General features: G+C 43.7%; 1 protein-coding gene across 1 annotated transcript; it reads left to right on the top strand.

Moving 5' to 3' along the window:
• Nucleotides 1-3,173: 3,173 nt before the first annotated feature.
• Nucleotides 3,174-14,873, top strand: LOC148103104 (E3 ubiquitin-protein ligase TRIM21-like). Its single transcript, XM_087838064.1, has 2 exons — nucleotides 3,174-3,323; nucleotides 13,167-14,873. The coding sequence occupies exon 2, from the start codon at nucleotides 13,176-13,178 to the stop codon at nucleotides 14,871-14,873; it is 1,698 nt and encodes a 565-aa protein (XP_087694190.1). The 5' UTR covers nucleotides 3,174-3,323; nucleotides 13,167-13,175.
• The last annotated feature ends 302 nt before the right edge of the window (nucleotides 14,874-15,175 follow it).

Raw genomic sequence — 15,175 nt, forward strand, 5'->3', positions numbered from 1 at the left:
GCTTGTTAAAATCCTCTTGTTTTTGTTTCCTTACAGCACATAATGACACAATAAATACAGGGTGGGCCATTTATATGGATACACCGTAATAACATGGGAATGGTTATTAAAGTCCTGTTTGTGGCACATTAGTATATGTGAGGGGGCAAACTCCTCAAGATGGGTGGTGAAGAAAGAGGGCCATGTGACACATCAAACTTATTGCTAATGTCACAAGAAAAACAATGGTGTGCTTGGTTTTTGGTTTTTTTTGTGTTCCATTGTTTTTCTTGTGACATTACCAATAAGTTTGATGTGTCACATGACCCTCTTCCTATTGAAGAAAGAAAAGTTGTATCCAAGATGGCCGACTTCTAAATGGCCACCATGGTCACCACCCATCTTGAGGAGTTTGCCCCCTCACATATACTAATGTGCCACAAACAGGACTTTATAATAATAATGGATTGCATTTATATAGCACTTTTCAAGGCACCCAAAGTGCTTTACAATGCCATTATTCATTCACACACTGGTGGAGGCAGCTACGGTTGTAGCCACTGCCCTGGGGCAGACTGACAGAAGCGAGGCTGCCATATCGCGCCATCGGTCCCTCTGGCCATCACCAGTAGGCGGTAGGTGAAGTGTCTTGCCCAAGGACACAACGACCAGGACAGAGAGTCCAGGGGTCGAACCGGTGACCTTCCGGTTACAGATACACTTCCCAACCCCCTGAGCCACGGTCGCACCACTTTAATATCACCAACAATTCCCATGTTATTACGGTGTATCCATATAAATGGCCGACCCTGTAGGTTTCAAAATGTTTCTGTGGATATTTCACTGACTCCATTTACAAATAGATGATTTTCACACCTCATGTAAATGTTTCTAGATCTGCCACCGTTCACAGCTGGTAAAAATTAGACTTACAGGCGACCGCTTCTGGTCCCCAGGCCGTATGTTTGAAAGTCAATAAATAACACTGAGAGACAGTCGACTGTTTGATCTCCTACAAAAATAAAATTAAGTAGAGCCTGAAATTTGTTCTAATAGAAACTAGCGAATAAATACAACAAAATAAAACTAGTACCAGTACCGAAAAAAAAGATTTATTTATAACACACGTGAAAAGACCCAGGAAAACCGAGTAAACGATCAAAACGATCGTTTTGATCGTTTACTCGGTTTTCAAATAACACTGAAAACCGATAAAAACCCTGAAAACCATACATTTCACACCTGAGCCAGAAAAAAACACCTCTGCACATGAAAAAACTCTTAATACACCAAAGAAACACATGACAAGCAACAGGGGTGGGCAAAGGGTAAGAGATTGTGTGTGTGTGTGTGTGTGTGTGCATGTGTGTGTGTGTGCATGTGTGTGTGTGTGCGCATGTGTGTGTGTGTGATATGTCACAGTGCTTGAAACACACATGAAAATATATTAAAGGTTGATTCTTTTTTTCTTTTGGTTTGTGGAACAAAAATCAGCAACGAAGAAACTCGTGCTGCCTTTAGGTGCACCTGCCGGTCGGCTTCAAGCTGGCGGCCTCCGAAGAATGCGGCTAAAACTTTTGCGAGATCTCGCAAAACTTTTGCGAGATCCCGAGTTTGTTTTGCGAAATCTCGCAAAAACTTTTGCGAGATTTCGCAAAAGTTTTTGCGAGATCTCGCAAAAGTCCGTCTTAATTTTTTTTTCTCTCATGTCCCCTGCGGGACTCCGTATGTCGGTGCTGTGCTATTGGAAACCGAATTTCCCAGAGGAACCCACCCGAGGGATTAATAAAGTTTTATCTAATCTAATCTAAAAAATTGGTGTAGAAGTGCAACAAATGTAAGCCGGCTCATCTGATGGTGTGACGCTTGAAAAGGATTTGTGCACCTACATCATTATTTACGGTTTAAACTGTGCTGCCTTTAGGTGCACCTGGTAAATTCAGCTTCTCTACTCCAAACCACAGCAGGTTGTTTTAAAGGCTTTTCTGGGTTAATGTTGGTTTGTTGGCAGAAACATGTCTGTGATCGCTGTGTTGTTCTTTTTGATGCAGGATTTCATGTAACTCGGTGCTAAAATCATAACAATGAAGTTTAACAGTTCTAGTGCTCATGCGTCAGCTAGCATGCAGCCTGTTTCAGTTGCTCCTGCTTTTACTCTTTACTCTAACTTTTTCTTACTTATTTCTTTGTCCTTTACTGAGTGTGTTCATCTGTTTAAAAGCTTTCTTTTCAAACATCGAGAGAGTTTTTGTTCTGCTGTTACTTTCACTGAGGAATGGGACCGCAGCACAGCAGCTACACACCAGAGATCAGCTGAGCCGCCTGATGCTGGTGTTGCAGATTAACTGGTGTCTCAGATTAACTGGAGACGGTCAAACAGATGTGTGACAGACTTTAAGGAGCTGCTGCCAACAAACCAGCAAATAAACACTGAATATTTCATGTGTGACATTTGTGAGGTTGCCTTAAACACAGTCCGTCAGTCTTTTTGCTCTTGAACAATAAAATATTAAAAACTGTCTCGAGTTTATTTGGTGATGTTCTCGTGCACGAGGCGAAAACAGCAAACAAACGTCACAGTAAATCTTTCCAGCTGATGTTAGGCATCCTCCACCTGCTGAATCCACGTCAGCCTCTTCCTGCTCATGTTCCTGTTTAGAGGCACAGTCGGCCTGTACAATGGAGAAAACTGAACACAGGAATATTTGGATTTCCTTCTTTTTCTCTGCTCATGTTCAACTTGTCTGATTCAAGCTGGGAATATTTATTAGAAACAAAGTGAATAATATTATTTTATTATCACGTTGATGCAGCACATGGTTCAGTTAGCTTTGTATAAACACATGTGTTAGAAATGTTCTTCAATCAGCTCTTTTTACTCTCATTTCACAGCCAGGACTTTTTTACTTTTACTTGAGTAAAGAAGTTGAAACAGTACTTGGAGTATTTTTAACAGTAGTACTTCTACTTCAGTACACACTGTGTGTACTTTTACCACCTGTGTCTGAGACCTCCTTCAGGGTCCACCTGAAGCTCTCAGTCTGCTGTGGAAAAAGGAAATCCAGGTGAGTTTCTCCTGATCACCTGAGGCCGTCATTACTGTGTGAACCCACACACCACTGCTCACTCCTCCCACCTGCTGCACACAGTCACTGAGTACAGACCGGCTGATTCCTGTAAAGGGAGAGGCAGGAAGAGGCGGAGCAACAGCTGAAAAACAAGAAGCTCAACGTCATTTTGCAGAAGTGAAAGTGTGAGAGAGCAGCAGCAGAGCTGCAGTCGAGTCCTGTTTGTCTCTAAAAGAAGATTCACTGGAGTCCATCAGGTTTCTCTCAGCAACAGTGGTGAGTGCAGCTGATCACACTTCCTGTTTCTACACAAATCTTCACTCTGTTCACTTCATCAGGACTCATCACAGTCACACTGGATCCATAGAAATCTGCTCATGTAACCACAGATCCACTGTAGGAACATCGAGCTGCTGCTTCAGTCTCACTGTGGCTCTGCTCAGGACTGTGGACTCAGGCTGTGCTCTGGACTTCAGACTGACTCCACACTTCCTGCACTGTAAAATATAACTTGTTGTTTCAACTTAAAAATATCAGGTAAAGGGCTGCCTTAAAATTTTAAGTTAAGTCAAGAAATAGAGTTTGTTGTGTAACACAACCAATTGTTATCTTAATGAAAAATCACATGTTGTCTAAACTTTCGTCTTAGTTTAGTTGACTGAGATTTGTTAGTCAGTTCAACTCCTTTAATTGTCATTTTTACTTGGGAAAACTCTTTCAGCTAAATTAAAATAATCTATTGTTTAAACTCTTGTCCTAGTTCAGTTGACTTGGGTTTTTTAGTTAATTCAAATACTTTAGTAGTTCTTTTAACTTAGGAATCTATTTTAGCTTAACTAACATAATCTGTTAGCTAAGTTGATTTAAGTTTATTAATTAACTGAGCTCCTTAAGGTAGCTGAGTGAACTAAATCAGTTTCCTTTTAATTATCAGAGTTGATTGACTGGATGTAAAGAAAACTGTGTATTGAACATCTTAAGGTTTTTTTTAGCTTCCTAACATTCATTTCAGCAAAACTAGCTGTTAGGTTTATCTTAGATCTCAGGTTTAAATATCTACATTCCTTTAAATTAATTTTCTGTTGTTTACAGAAATAAATAAAAACCCACAGATTCCATTAAAGTGTATCTGATCATTTCAGGCAGAAAGTTTGTTTTAAGAACATGACAAGACAATTACTCATGAGCAACATTCACCATTTATTGTGCCATCTTAGTCATCTGAGAAACAGAAAAATCTGTGACGTAGCTCATCAGGCTCACAATCCATCAAAACTCAAAGGTTGCTCCCTGTCAAACAATAAATTTGAACTTGGTCTTGAGCCCATTTTGGGTGAAGATTAAAATCTGACCAATACTCTAGGAGCAGTAGTGATTCTTGTGAAGTAACAACATAAAGTCTGCATTAATGTAATGTATCAACGGGACACTTGCTATTTTAGAAAAGTTATTCTTTACATTTGCAAAATGTTTAAACTTCATTGTGCTCAGTCACACCTGTTAGCATAAAACTTGAAATATTAAAACAGTACAAAACCTTTGATAAGTGACAGTAAAGATCAGTTTATAACAACTAAGACATCAAACTCTCTGAAAATGAGTGCATGCTTCTGAAACATTTGATAATATGAATATTTCAGAAACATTAGTTTGAGTCTGCTCAATTGCAAAACAAAGGAAAAACTACTGACTTGCATGAGATAAGCATCTGCAGAGTCCACCATTATATTGTTGTTCACATAAGTTTCTTAAACCATGAACAAATGAGTAATTGTCTAATCTGGAATGTAAAGTGTAATCATTTAGTGACATACAAAAGTGAGAATGAGAACTTGCAAGAATAAAAAAACAAACAGTAAAATAAAAACGGTCCTTAACACTAATGTATGCTGTGAGCATACAATTACAGTTCTGCATGGCGTTCTGCAAGAGTCTGTTTCTTAGACCATGCACTAGTGAGACGCACTGCCTTCGACCAATGTTCATTAGGACGTTCTGAATGACTTCAAAGATGCCCTTAAGTTCCTTTGGATAGTCTATGTTGAGGGCAAAAAGAAGGCCCATCAGCATGGAAATGCCACTGACATCCCTCAGATTAGACAGGATTACTGCCACCTCAAGGACAACCAACACACCGATGATGTCTTCTTCTTTCTCCATCACAATGCCAATCATGGCTCAAGAGTTGACAGTTCGTCTTATAATCGGAAGGTTGCTGGTTCGAGCTCCAGCTCCAACAGTTTCAGTCGTTGTGTCCTTGGGCAAGACACTTCACCTGTTGCCTACTGGTGGTGGTCAGAGGGCCCGGTGGCGCCAGTATCCAGCAGCCTCGCCTCTGTCAGTGCGCCCCAGGGTGGCTGTGGCTACAATGTAGCTGCCATCATCAGTGTGTGTGAATTTAAATCTACTTTTGCTAAATAATGGCTGTGCTCTAAACCAAATCTGGCTGAGAATGCCAACTGCAAACTGCAGCTACACTACAGGATCAGATTGTGGCTCCATACACAATGCTTCTTTAATCAGTTTATTGATTAAAGTTTATTTTCCCCCCTATATTAACAGCATAAAAAAAGAGCATATAGACATGGCTGAACAGGTTGCATAATTGGCACTGAATATCAACATCCACCTTTACCCAGCTGCCCAATGACTCTGGGCCAGTAACCTTTAATTGCTTACCCAGTCTACACAGTCTCTTTTCCAGGGTCCAGGACATTTCACCAAAGTATTGCCCCCCACAGCTGTAGCAGCCACTGCAGCCCCTTAAATATCCTAATATCTCTGCCATTACAATATACAATGTGAGAAATCAAACGTAAAGCTGAAGTGAACAGTACAGCAGCGAAATGTCAACGACCCTGTTGAAGACATGAATAAACACAAGACACTAATAATATCAATGCTAGCTTGCCAGTTAGTTTCTCTGAAACCCAGACCATCTCCAGTGTCAAAGATCTTGTAATAATACATTTGGTGAGGAAGAAGTACACATGTTATCATGTGTCATCTATTGTTTCATAGATGCCACGTGTTTCATTTAAAATCCACTGTGGTGCTGTCATTATTAAATTTACTAAAAGAAACAATGCTAACCTTCACAGTCTTGAAAGTGTGTGAGGGATCTTCCTTTAGAAAATGAGGTCCTCTGTCCTCTTCCTTTGTGCAGGGCTCTGGTCAAAGAAGTCAAAAAGAGAACAAAAACACTTTTTAAACAGTTTTTATGAAGCATGTAGACAGCTCCAAATTCACAGCTTTTTGATTCATAATTCCATCAATATATGATTATCATTGGAGATTTTGAATCAGGTTTATGAGGACATTCAAGTAGAATATGATATCCAACCTACCACCAATATACACAGTAAAAGTTACCACGCTAAATGTCCAGTTGTGAAATATGATGACAGACTTTACTTATCAGCTTTCTTTCAATGAGTTCATCAGTTGAACTGGATAACCTAAAACTTAAACAAAGGATTAGATTTCGCAGTTGAACACTTACATCATCATCAAAGCATTTTATGAGCCTAGTTATCCCTCCTATGCCGCTCTTGATTTTGTACAGCTCCATGAACCTCTCCATAATGGTCAAGCATAGCAAAAAGGAACCCTTTCAGGTCAACAGATGTAAGACGGGCAAATTCTGCTTCAACCTGAGCAACAGAAGAAGAGGGGTGGGGAGTACAGGCAGAATTTAAAAAAAAATGCTTTGAGACCCAAATTTAAGCAAACCGTCATCTGAGGCCCATTAGAGAAAACACAAACACACAAAAGCAAACAAACAAAATGATGCACTTTACCTGCCGTTCAGCAAACAATGAAGTTCAGAGAACAATAAGCTCTGTCTTGAAATCTTTTAAAGTAGAATGATTGTGAAAATGACTTATGTGATGTAAAACTTTAGTAAAGGTGCAATTAAAAGAACACTATTTAGTTTATGCCACCTGCATGCGATCATCAATACTGCAAAATTACTTCTTAAGAAGTACCCTGACACTACAATCTTTACACCATTTGTTCTACAGAGCTATTAAGTTACAATATAATCTGTGGTGTTTCCAATATGACAAAATGCACAAACTGTAACTTACCATTTGACTCCACTGCCAAAAATAAATCCCCAGCATCAAGTTTGGCTTCACACACCTAAAATAAGTAAAATAAAAATATATGTTATAATTATTTTGTTTTCGCCATTAATTCATGTTTGCTAATTTTCTGACATATAAACAATGTTAGTTTTCTTACAATACAGGGAATGCAGTTTAATTAAAAGGTAAATTATGCAATAAACAAACTTCTGCAGTATATGCGGTATCTGCAGTATACCATGCCAAAAATCAGTGTCTCTTATGCCAATTATTTTATCACTACAGCTCTTTTAGTATGGAAACTCACACAATCTAGTCATACTGATCACAAGAGTTCAAAAATAAGTTAAAATAGTGAGCTGTTCTTAAGCATAAAGCATTTCAGGGTAACAAATAACTGCACAATATAATTAAAGCAAAAAATAAACACACTGGAGGACTATCTGATAAAAACTAATATAATGCTGGTTTGTAGACCATATTTTGTCTCAATCCTCAGTGCACTCTTGCAGCTTAGCATGCAGCAGTTAATAACAACTTAAGTGATTACATAGGGGTAAACAGATGACAACAAGCATAGCAGTCCTGCCAAAAAGTTCTTTTTGAACCCAATCAGTTATTGGAAATATTGCCAAAATGAACTTCCACCAAAATACAACAGCCTGTGAACTTGAAAGAAATTTACAAGTACAGAGACAATATGAAATAAGCTTTATTAATTAGCTGAGTTAGCTTGCTAATATTGCAACAGTGGTTGAGTGCACAACCTTAAAGCTAGCGGCACAATACTTGTGATTTGGTCAGTGCCACATTAAACCCATGAAAAAGGCCATATGTCAGTTTATTAGGTCAAGTTTGGTCATGACACACAAGCTGGACCTTGTCGGCTAAAGTTACATTAGCTAAAGCAAACATTTCGGTAAAAGAAAAACCCAAGTCATGCCATAAATTCAAAACATGTTCCAACTTTTGTAGCTCTCTTTCCTTATAGTTATAACCAATGTTACTCACCTTGAAAGCATATTCCAAAGAAGACTATTAGAAAACGTCCAAGTAAAGTGAGCATGTCGTTAACCGCCAATTCCCCATGATGCACCTCGATAGCAGTCACGTGGGACAGTTTTGAATCCTGCTGTGCTCAACTTACCCACATTGTCAAGTTCACATAAGTTGCTGATTTAGCTGGACATGAGTTTTCAAGTTAGCTTTTTTTGGGTGTAATTGGGACGTTTTTAACTTGTAATTCTATGTTATAACAACAACTTTAGTCATCTATCGTCAAACTGATATAGAATAATATGTTGAAATAACAAACATCTAGAATTACATTTTACAGTGTGGTTATTCATCAATTCCTGTTCCTATTAGATTGATTCTGGATCTGATTGATCATAAGGATTACAGACATGAAAACATCTGTTTATTCTTTATTGATATAAAGCCTTTGATACTGTAAACCATTAGATTTTGGTTAGTACTTCAAAAAGTCATTCACACATTTTACAAAGAGAGATTATCTGACTTAGTGTATCCTGTAAGAGTCACAGATGTTCCTAAATCATTCAGAAAACAGTTGATGCTGCACTTTATAACTTTGTGTGGAAACATGAATCTCATTATTTAAACAGATGTGTTTAAATCATCCATCCATCCATCTTCATCCGCTTTATCCGGGGCTGGGTTGCGGGGGCAGCAGCCTAAGCAGAGAAGCCCAGACCTCCCTCTCCCCAGCCACCTCCTCCAGCTTATCCGGGGGAACACCAAGGCGTTCCCAGGCCAGCCGAGAGATATAATCTCTCCAGTGTGTCCTGGGTCTGCCCCGGGGCCTCCTCCCGGTGGGACATGCCTGGAACACAAACCCCAGGAGGCGCCCAGGAGGCATCCTTGTCAGATGCCCAAACCACCTCAGCTGGCTCCTTTCGATGTGGAGGAGCAGCGGCTCTACTCTGAGCCCCTCCCGGATGGCCACACTTCTCACCCTATCTCTAAGGGAGAGGCCAGCCACCCTTCGGAGGAAGCTCATTTCCGCCGCTTGTATCCGCGATCTCGTTCTTTCAATCACTACCAACAGCTCGTGACCATAGGTGAGGGTAGGGACGTAGATCGACCGGTAAATTGAGAGCTTCGCTTTTACACTCAGCTCCCTCTTCACCACGACGGAGCGGTGAAGCGTCCACATCACTGCGGCCGCAGCACCAATCTCTCTATCGATCTCCGGCTCCCTTCTCCCATCACTCGCGAACAAGACCCCGAGATACTTGAACTCCTCCACTTGGGGCAGGAACTCATCCCCGACCCGGAGTGGGCACTCCACCCTTTTCCGGCTGAGCACCACGGCCTCAGATTTGGACGTGCTGATCCTCATTCCCGCTGGTTCACACTTGGCTGCGAACCGTTCCAGTGCGAGCTGGAGGCCTCCACCCGATGAAGCCAACAGAACCACATCATCCGCAAAAAGCAGAGATGAGATTCTGAGGCCACCGAAGTGAAAGCCCTCCGCCACTTGGCTGTGCCTAGAAATCCTGTCCATAAAAATTATGAACAGAATCGGTGACAAAGGGCAGCCCTGGCGGAGCCCATCACCCACCGGGAACGAGTCCGACTTATTGCCGGCAATGCGAACCAAGCTCTTGCAATGGTTGTATAGGGATCGAATGGCCCGTAGCAATGGGCCAGACACCCCATACTCCCGCAGCACCTCCCACAGGACACCCCGAGGGACACGGTCGAATGCCTTCTCCAAGTCCACAAAACACATGTAGACTGGTTGGGCAAACTCCCATGCACCCTCAAGTATCCTCGAGAGGATAAAGAGCTGGTCCAGTGTTCCGCGACCAGGACGAAAACCGCATTGTTCCTCCTGTATCCGAGGTTCGACTAGCGGATGAACTCTCCTTTCCAGCACCCTGGCATAGACTTTCCCAGGGAGGCTGAGGAGTGTGATTTCCCTGTATTTGGAACACACCCTCCGGTCTCCCTTCTTAAAGATGGGGACCACCACCCCGGTCTGCCAGTCCAGGGGTACTGCCCCTGATCTTCACGCAACATTGTAAAGGCGTGTCAACCAGGACAGCCCTACAACGTCCAGAGCCTTCAGGAACTCGGGGCGGACCTCATCAACACCACGGGCTCTGCCACCAAGGAGTTGTTTAACTGCCTCAGTGACCTTGCCTCCAGAAATTGGCGGGTCATTCCCCTCATCCCCCTCATCCCCAGACTCTGCTTTCTCCTTGGAAGACGTGTCAGTGGGATTAAGGAGGTCCTGGAAGTATTCCTTCCACCGTCCGACAATTTTTTCAGTCGACGTCAGCAGCGCTCCGCCAGCACTATACACAGTGCAGGTAGAGCACCGCTTTCCTCTCCTGAGACACCTGACGTTTTAACAGAATATCTTTGAGGCAGTCCGAAAGTCTTTATCCATGGCCTCGCCAAACTCCTCCCACACCCGAGTTTTTGCTTCAGCCACTGCCCGAGCCGCATTCCGCTTGGCCTGTCGATACCTGTCGGCTGCCTCCGGAGTCCCACAGGCTAACCAAGCCCGATAGGACTCCTTCTTCAGCCTGGTGGCTCCCGTCACCTCTGGTGTCCACCATTTGGTTCGGGGATTACCACCACGGCAGGCACCAACCACCTTGCGGCCACAGCTCAATGCAGCAGCTTCGGCAATGGAGACGCTGAACATGGTCCATTCGGACTCAATGTCCCCAGTCTCCCTCTGAATGCTGTTGAAGCTCTGCCGGAGGTGTGCGTTGAAGATCTCGCGGACTGGGGACTCTGCTAGACGTTCCCAGCACACCCTCACTACGCGTTTAGGTGCACCAGGTCTGTCCAGCATCTTCCCCCGCCACCTGATCCAACTCACCACCAGGTGGTGATCAGTTGACAGCTCAGCCCCTCTCTTTACCCGAGTGTCCAGAACATACGGTCACTGGTCTGGTGATACTATTACAAAATTGATCATCGACCTGCGGCCTAGAGCGTCCAAGTGCCACGTGCACTTATGGACACTCTTATGTTCGAACATGGTGTTTATTATGGCCAAACTGTGATTTGCACAGAAGTCCAATAACAAAACTCCACTCGGGTTCAGATCAGGGAGGCCGTTCCTCCCAATCATGCCCCTCCAGGTCTCGCTGTCGTTACCCACGTGAGCATTGAAGTCTCCCAGCAGAACAACAGAGTCTGCAGGTGGAGCTCCTTCCAGGACCCCACTCAGGGACTCTAAGAAGGCTGGGTACTCCGAACTGCCACTCGGCGCATAAGCGCAGATGACAGTCAGCACCCGTTCTCCGACCCTAAGGCGCAGGGAACAAACCCTCTCCTCCACCGGGAAAAACCCCGACGTACCGGCAGCAAGCCGAGGGGATATTAGAATACCCAACCCAGCCCAGAGTCCAGCCCCTCTCCAGGAGACCGGTTCCAGAGCCCAAGCCATGTGTAGAGGTGAGCCCGACTATATCTAGCCAGTACCTCTCAACCTCACGCACTAACTCAGGCTCCTATTCCACCAGAGAGGTGACATTCCATGTCCCAATTGCCAGTCTTGGCAGCCTGGGATCAGTCCGCCAGGGCCTCCGCTCCTGGCCGCCGCCCGGCACACAATGCACCTGACCCCTATGGCACCTCCTGCGGGTGGTGGGCCTGCGGGAGGATGGGCCCATGTCCCCTTTTTGGGCTGTGCCCGGCCGGGCCCCATGGACTAAGGCCCGGCCACCAGACGCTCGCCCTCGGGCACCCTCCCTGGGCCTGGCTCCAGGACGGGGCCCCGGTAACCCTATCCCAGGCAGGGTAAACTGTTCCCTCGGTGTTTTCTTCATAAGGGTCTTCTGAATCGCTCTTTGTCTGGTCCCTCACCCAGGACCAATTTGCCATGGGAGACCCTACCAGGGGGCAAAAGACCCCAGACAACATAGTCCCTGGGATCCCTGGGACACACAAACCCCTCCACCATGATAAGGTAGCTATTCACGGAGAGGATCCTTATAATTCAGAGTTCCACACATCAGCTGTGATATTCAAGCTGAACTGGATCAAACATGTCATTAGACACAAACATAGATGATGGTGTTTAATCCCAAAGTTTATTAGAAACAAACTGGAGGACAGAATTCCTCCTTAAATGTGATTTTGATCAACAAAATTCACTTCTCTCGTTTTCACACGCAGGCTTTATCATGGTGGCTTCTTCTCTACTAACATCAATCTTTGATTTGGACAAATAAATATATGAAATATAAAAATAAATTAATGTTTTCTGAGGAACCAGAATAACATGAATGATGTATCCCAGCGAGTGACTGGAAAAGTTCATCTTCTTCCATATCCTGAGTTTGTGAGGAGCTGTGATGTTCCAGTATCTGTGAGAGAAAACAGGACAGTTTTTAATGACGCACAAATGGACCAAATATACAGACACCTCTGAATAAACATGTTCTCATAAATGCCATTAAAATACTGGATCAACAGTTAATATCACATTTCTGAGGTTTATGATTCATTGTCCTCCTCACTGTCAGTTCTACTGGAACAGTCACTGTTTAATATTAATGGCTCGTTGATCTGGACTTACAATAAGAAGTATTTAGTCACCAACAAGGTCGAAGTTTACTTCACAGTAATTGATGGAATATATCCAACAAACTGATTTATTCAAGTATACAAATGATCTGCATGAATCTTGGACCTTCTGTAAAACAGAGAAACAATTTCACATCTTTTTAACGACTGTATTTATCTTCATCCCCAAACGTTGATCCTGTCCATCTGGACGCTGCACTGTACAGCTGACACTACGATGTTAGGTTTGTGTTTGGGATGAACCAGTTTGTGTCTGAGTGTGTTGCTGGGTCTCCACCAGTTACTCTGAGAACTGAAGAAGCTTCTCTGATGAAACATCTTCAAGAAACTTAAAGAAGTCCAGACGCTTTTCTCTCCAAGCTCCTCAGACTACTGACGCTTGTTTCTCTCTTTTTAAAAATGACATTTAAAGTGAATTTTGAATCAAATGTTTCTCTTCTTTCTCCCTCAGAGTGCAGACATGTCTGCTGCCAGCAATCAGCGATCTGAAGATCAGTTTCTGTGCTCCATCTGTCTGGATGTGTTCACTGATCCAGTCTCTACACCATGTGGACACAACTTCTGCAAAACCTGCATCAGTCAGCACTGGGACATGAATGAGAGCTGTCAGTGTCCCATGTGTAAAGAGACTTTCTACACTAGACCTCAGCTGAGGGTCAACACCTTCATCTCTGAGATGGTTGCTCAGTTCAGACGTGAAGCTCAGCAGAAAGCCAGCAGCAGCAGCTCAGAGCAACAAGCTGCCAAACCAGGAGAAGTTCCCTGTGACGTCTGCACTGGAACCAGACTGAAGGCCCTGAAGTCCTGCCTGGTGTGTCAGACCTCCTACTGTCAGACTCACCTGGAGCCTCATCTGACACTGAAACGTCTGAAAAGACATCAGCTGATTGATGCTGTGGAGAACCTGGAAGGCAGGATGTGCATGAAGCACGATAACCTTCTGCAGCTGTTCTGTAAGACCGACCAGACATGTGTCTGCGTGCTCTGCTCTGTTTTAGACCACAAGAACCACGAGTTTGTTCCTCTGAGAGAAGAATGTGAAAGAAAGAAGGCAGAGCTGGAGAAGACAGAGGCTGAGATTCAGCAGATGATCCAGAAGAGACGACTGAAGATTCAGGAGATCACAGAGTCGGTTAAGATGAGTAAAGATGCTGCAGACAGACAGAAAGCAGAAGGTGTTCAGGTCCTCACGGCTCTGATGGAGTCTGTTGAGAGACGCCTGAAGGAGCTCATGAAGGAGATCGAAGACAAACAGGAAACTACAGAGAAACAGGCTGAAGGTCTCATCAAAGATCTGGAACAGGAAATCTCTGAGCTGATGGAGAGAAGCTCTGAGGTGGAGCAGCTCTCACGCTCTGAAGACCACCTCCACCTCCTCCAAAGCTTCTCCTCCCTGAAAGCTGCTCCACCCAGCAAGAACTGGACAGAGGTCAGAGTTCATCCACCATATGAGGGGACTGTGGGGAGAGCTGTGGCTCAGCTGGAGGAGACAGTCTGGAAACCCATGAAGAAGAAGCTGTTTGAGGCTGCAGAGCTGCAGAGGGTCCAGCAGCATGAGGTGGATGTGACTCTGGATCCTGATACAGCTCATCCCAAACTCATCCTGTCTGATGATGGAAAACGAGTGCATCATAGTGATGTGTGGAAGAATCTTCCAGACAACCCAGAGAGATTTTCTAAGTGTGTTTGTGTTTTAGGAGAGCAGAGTTTCTCTTCAGGCAGATTTTACTTTGAGGTTCAGGTTAAAGGAAAGACTGAGTGGATTTTAGGAGTGGCCACAGAGTCGATGAGCAGGAAGGGAATAATCCCACTGAGACCTCAGGATGGTTTCTGGACTGTGTGGCTGAGAAATGGAACGAAGTACGAAGCTCTTGATGACCCTTCAGTCCGTCTCTGTCTTCATCCTGGTCCTGAGAAGTTGGGGGTGTTTGTGGATTATGAGGAGGGTCTGGTCTCCTTTTATGATGTAGGTGCTGCAGCTCTGATCTACTCCTTTACTGGCTGCTCCTTCACTCACAAACTCCACCCATACTTCAGTCCCTGTAACAATGATGGAGGTAAAAACTCTGCACCTCTGATCATCTGTCCTGTCAATCAATTAAGTTTCAGATTTTCCAAGCTCAGGCTTAAAGTGCGTCGTTATGATAATTTTTCTTGAAGGGAACAAATGAACATCTTGAGTGTAAATCCTCTACAGTCTCCATGTTTCTATAGAATCTGATCATCAGGACTCTGATTCACACTTTGATTCTCATGGAGTTTGATTTGAACAGAAGAAAAGTTGAATCAGGAAATGTTCCCACTGATGGAGACTCGAGCTGAAGACCAAATATCAGAGAATAAATGTCCAAAAGCTTCATTTACAATAAAGTTTGTTCGATGCTTTGAGTGAATCCAGACTCATGTGTGGCTGTTATACGGAGCATCAGAGTCCAGCTGAGTTATGTTGGATACAAACTG

This window comes from Neolamprologus brichardi, chromosome 3 (genome assembly GCF_056152115.1).
Source record: "Neolamprologus brichardi isolate AB-2024 chromosome 3, ASM5615211v1, whole genome shotgun sequence".
In the NCBI taxonomy this organism is placed as follows: domain Eukaryota; kingdom Metazoa; phylum Chordata; class Actinopteri; order Cichliformes; family Cichlidae; genus Neolamprologus; species Neolamprologus brichardi.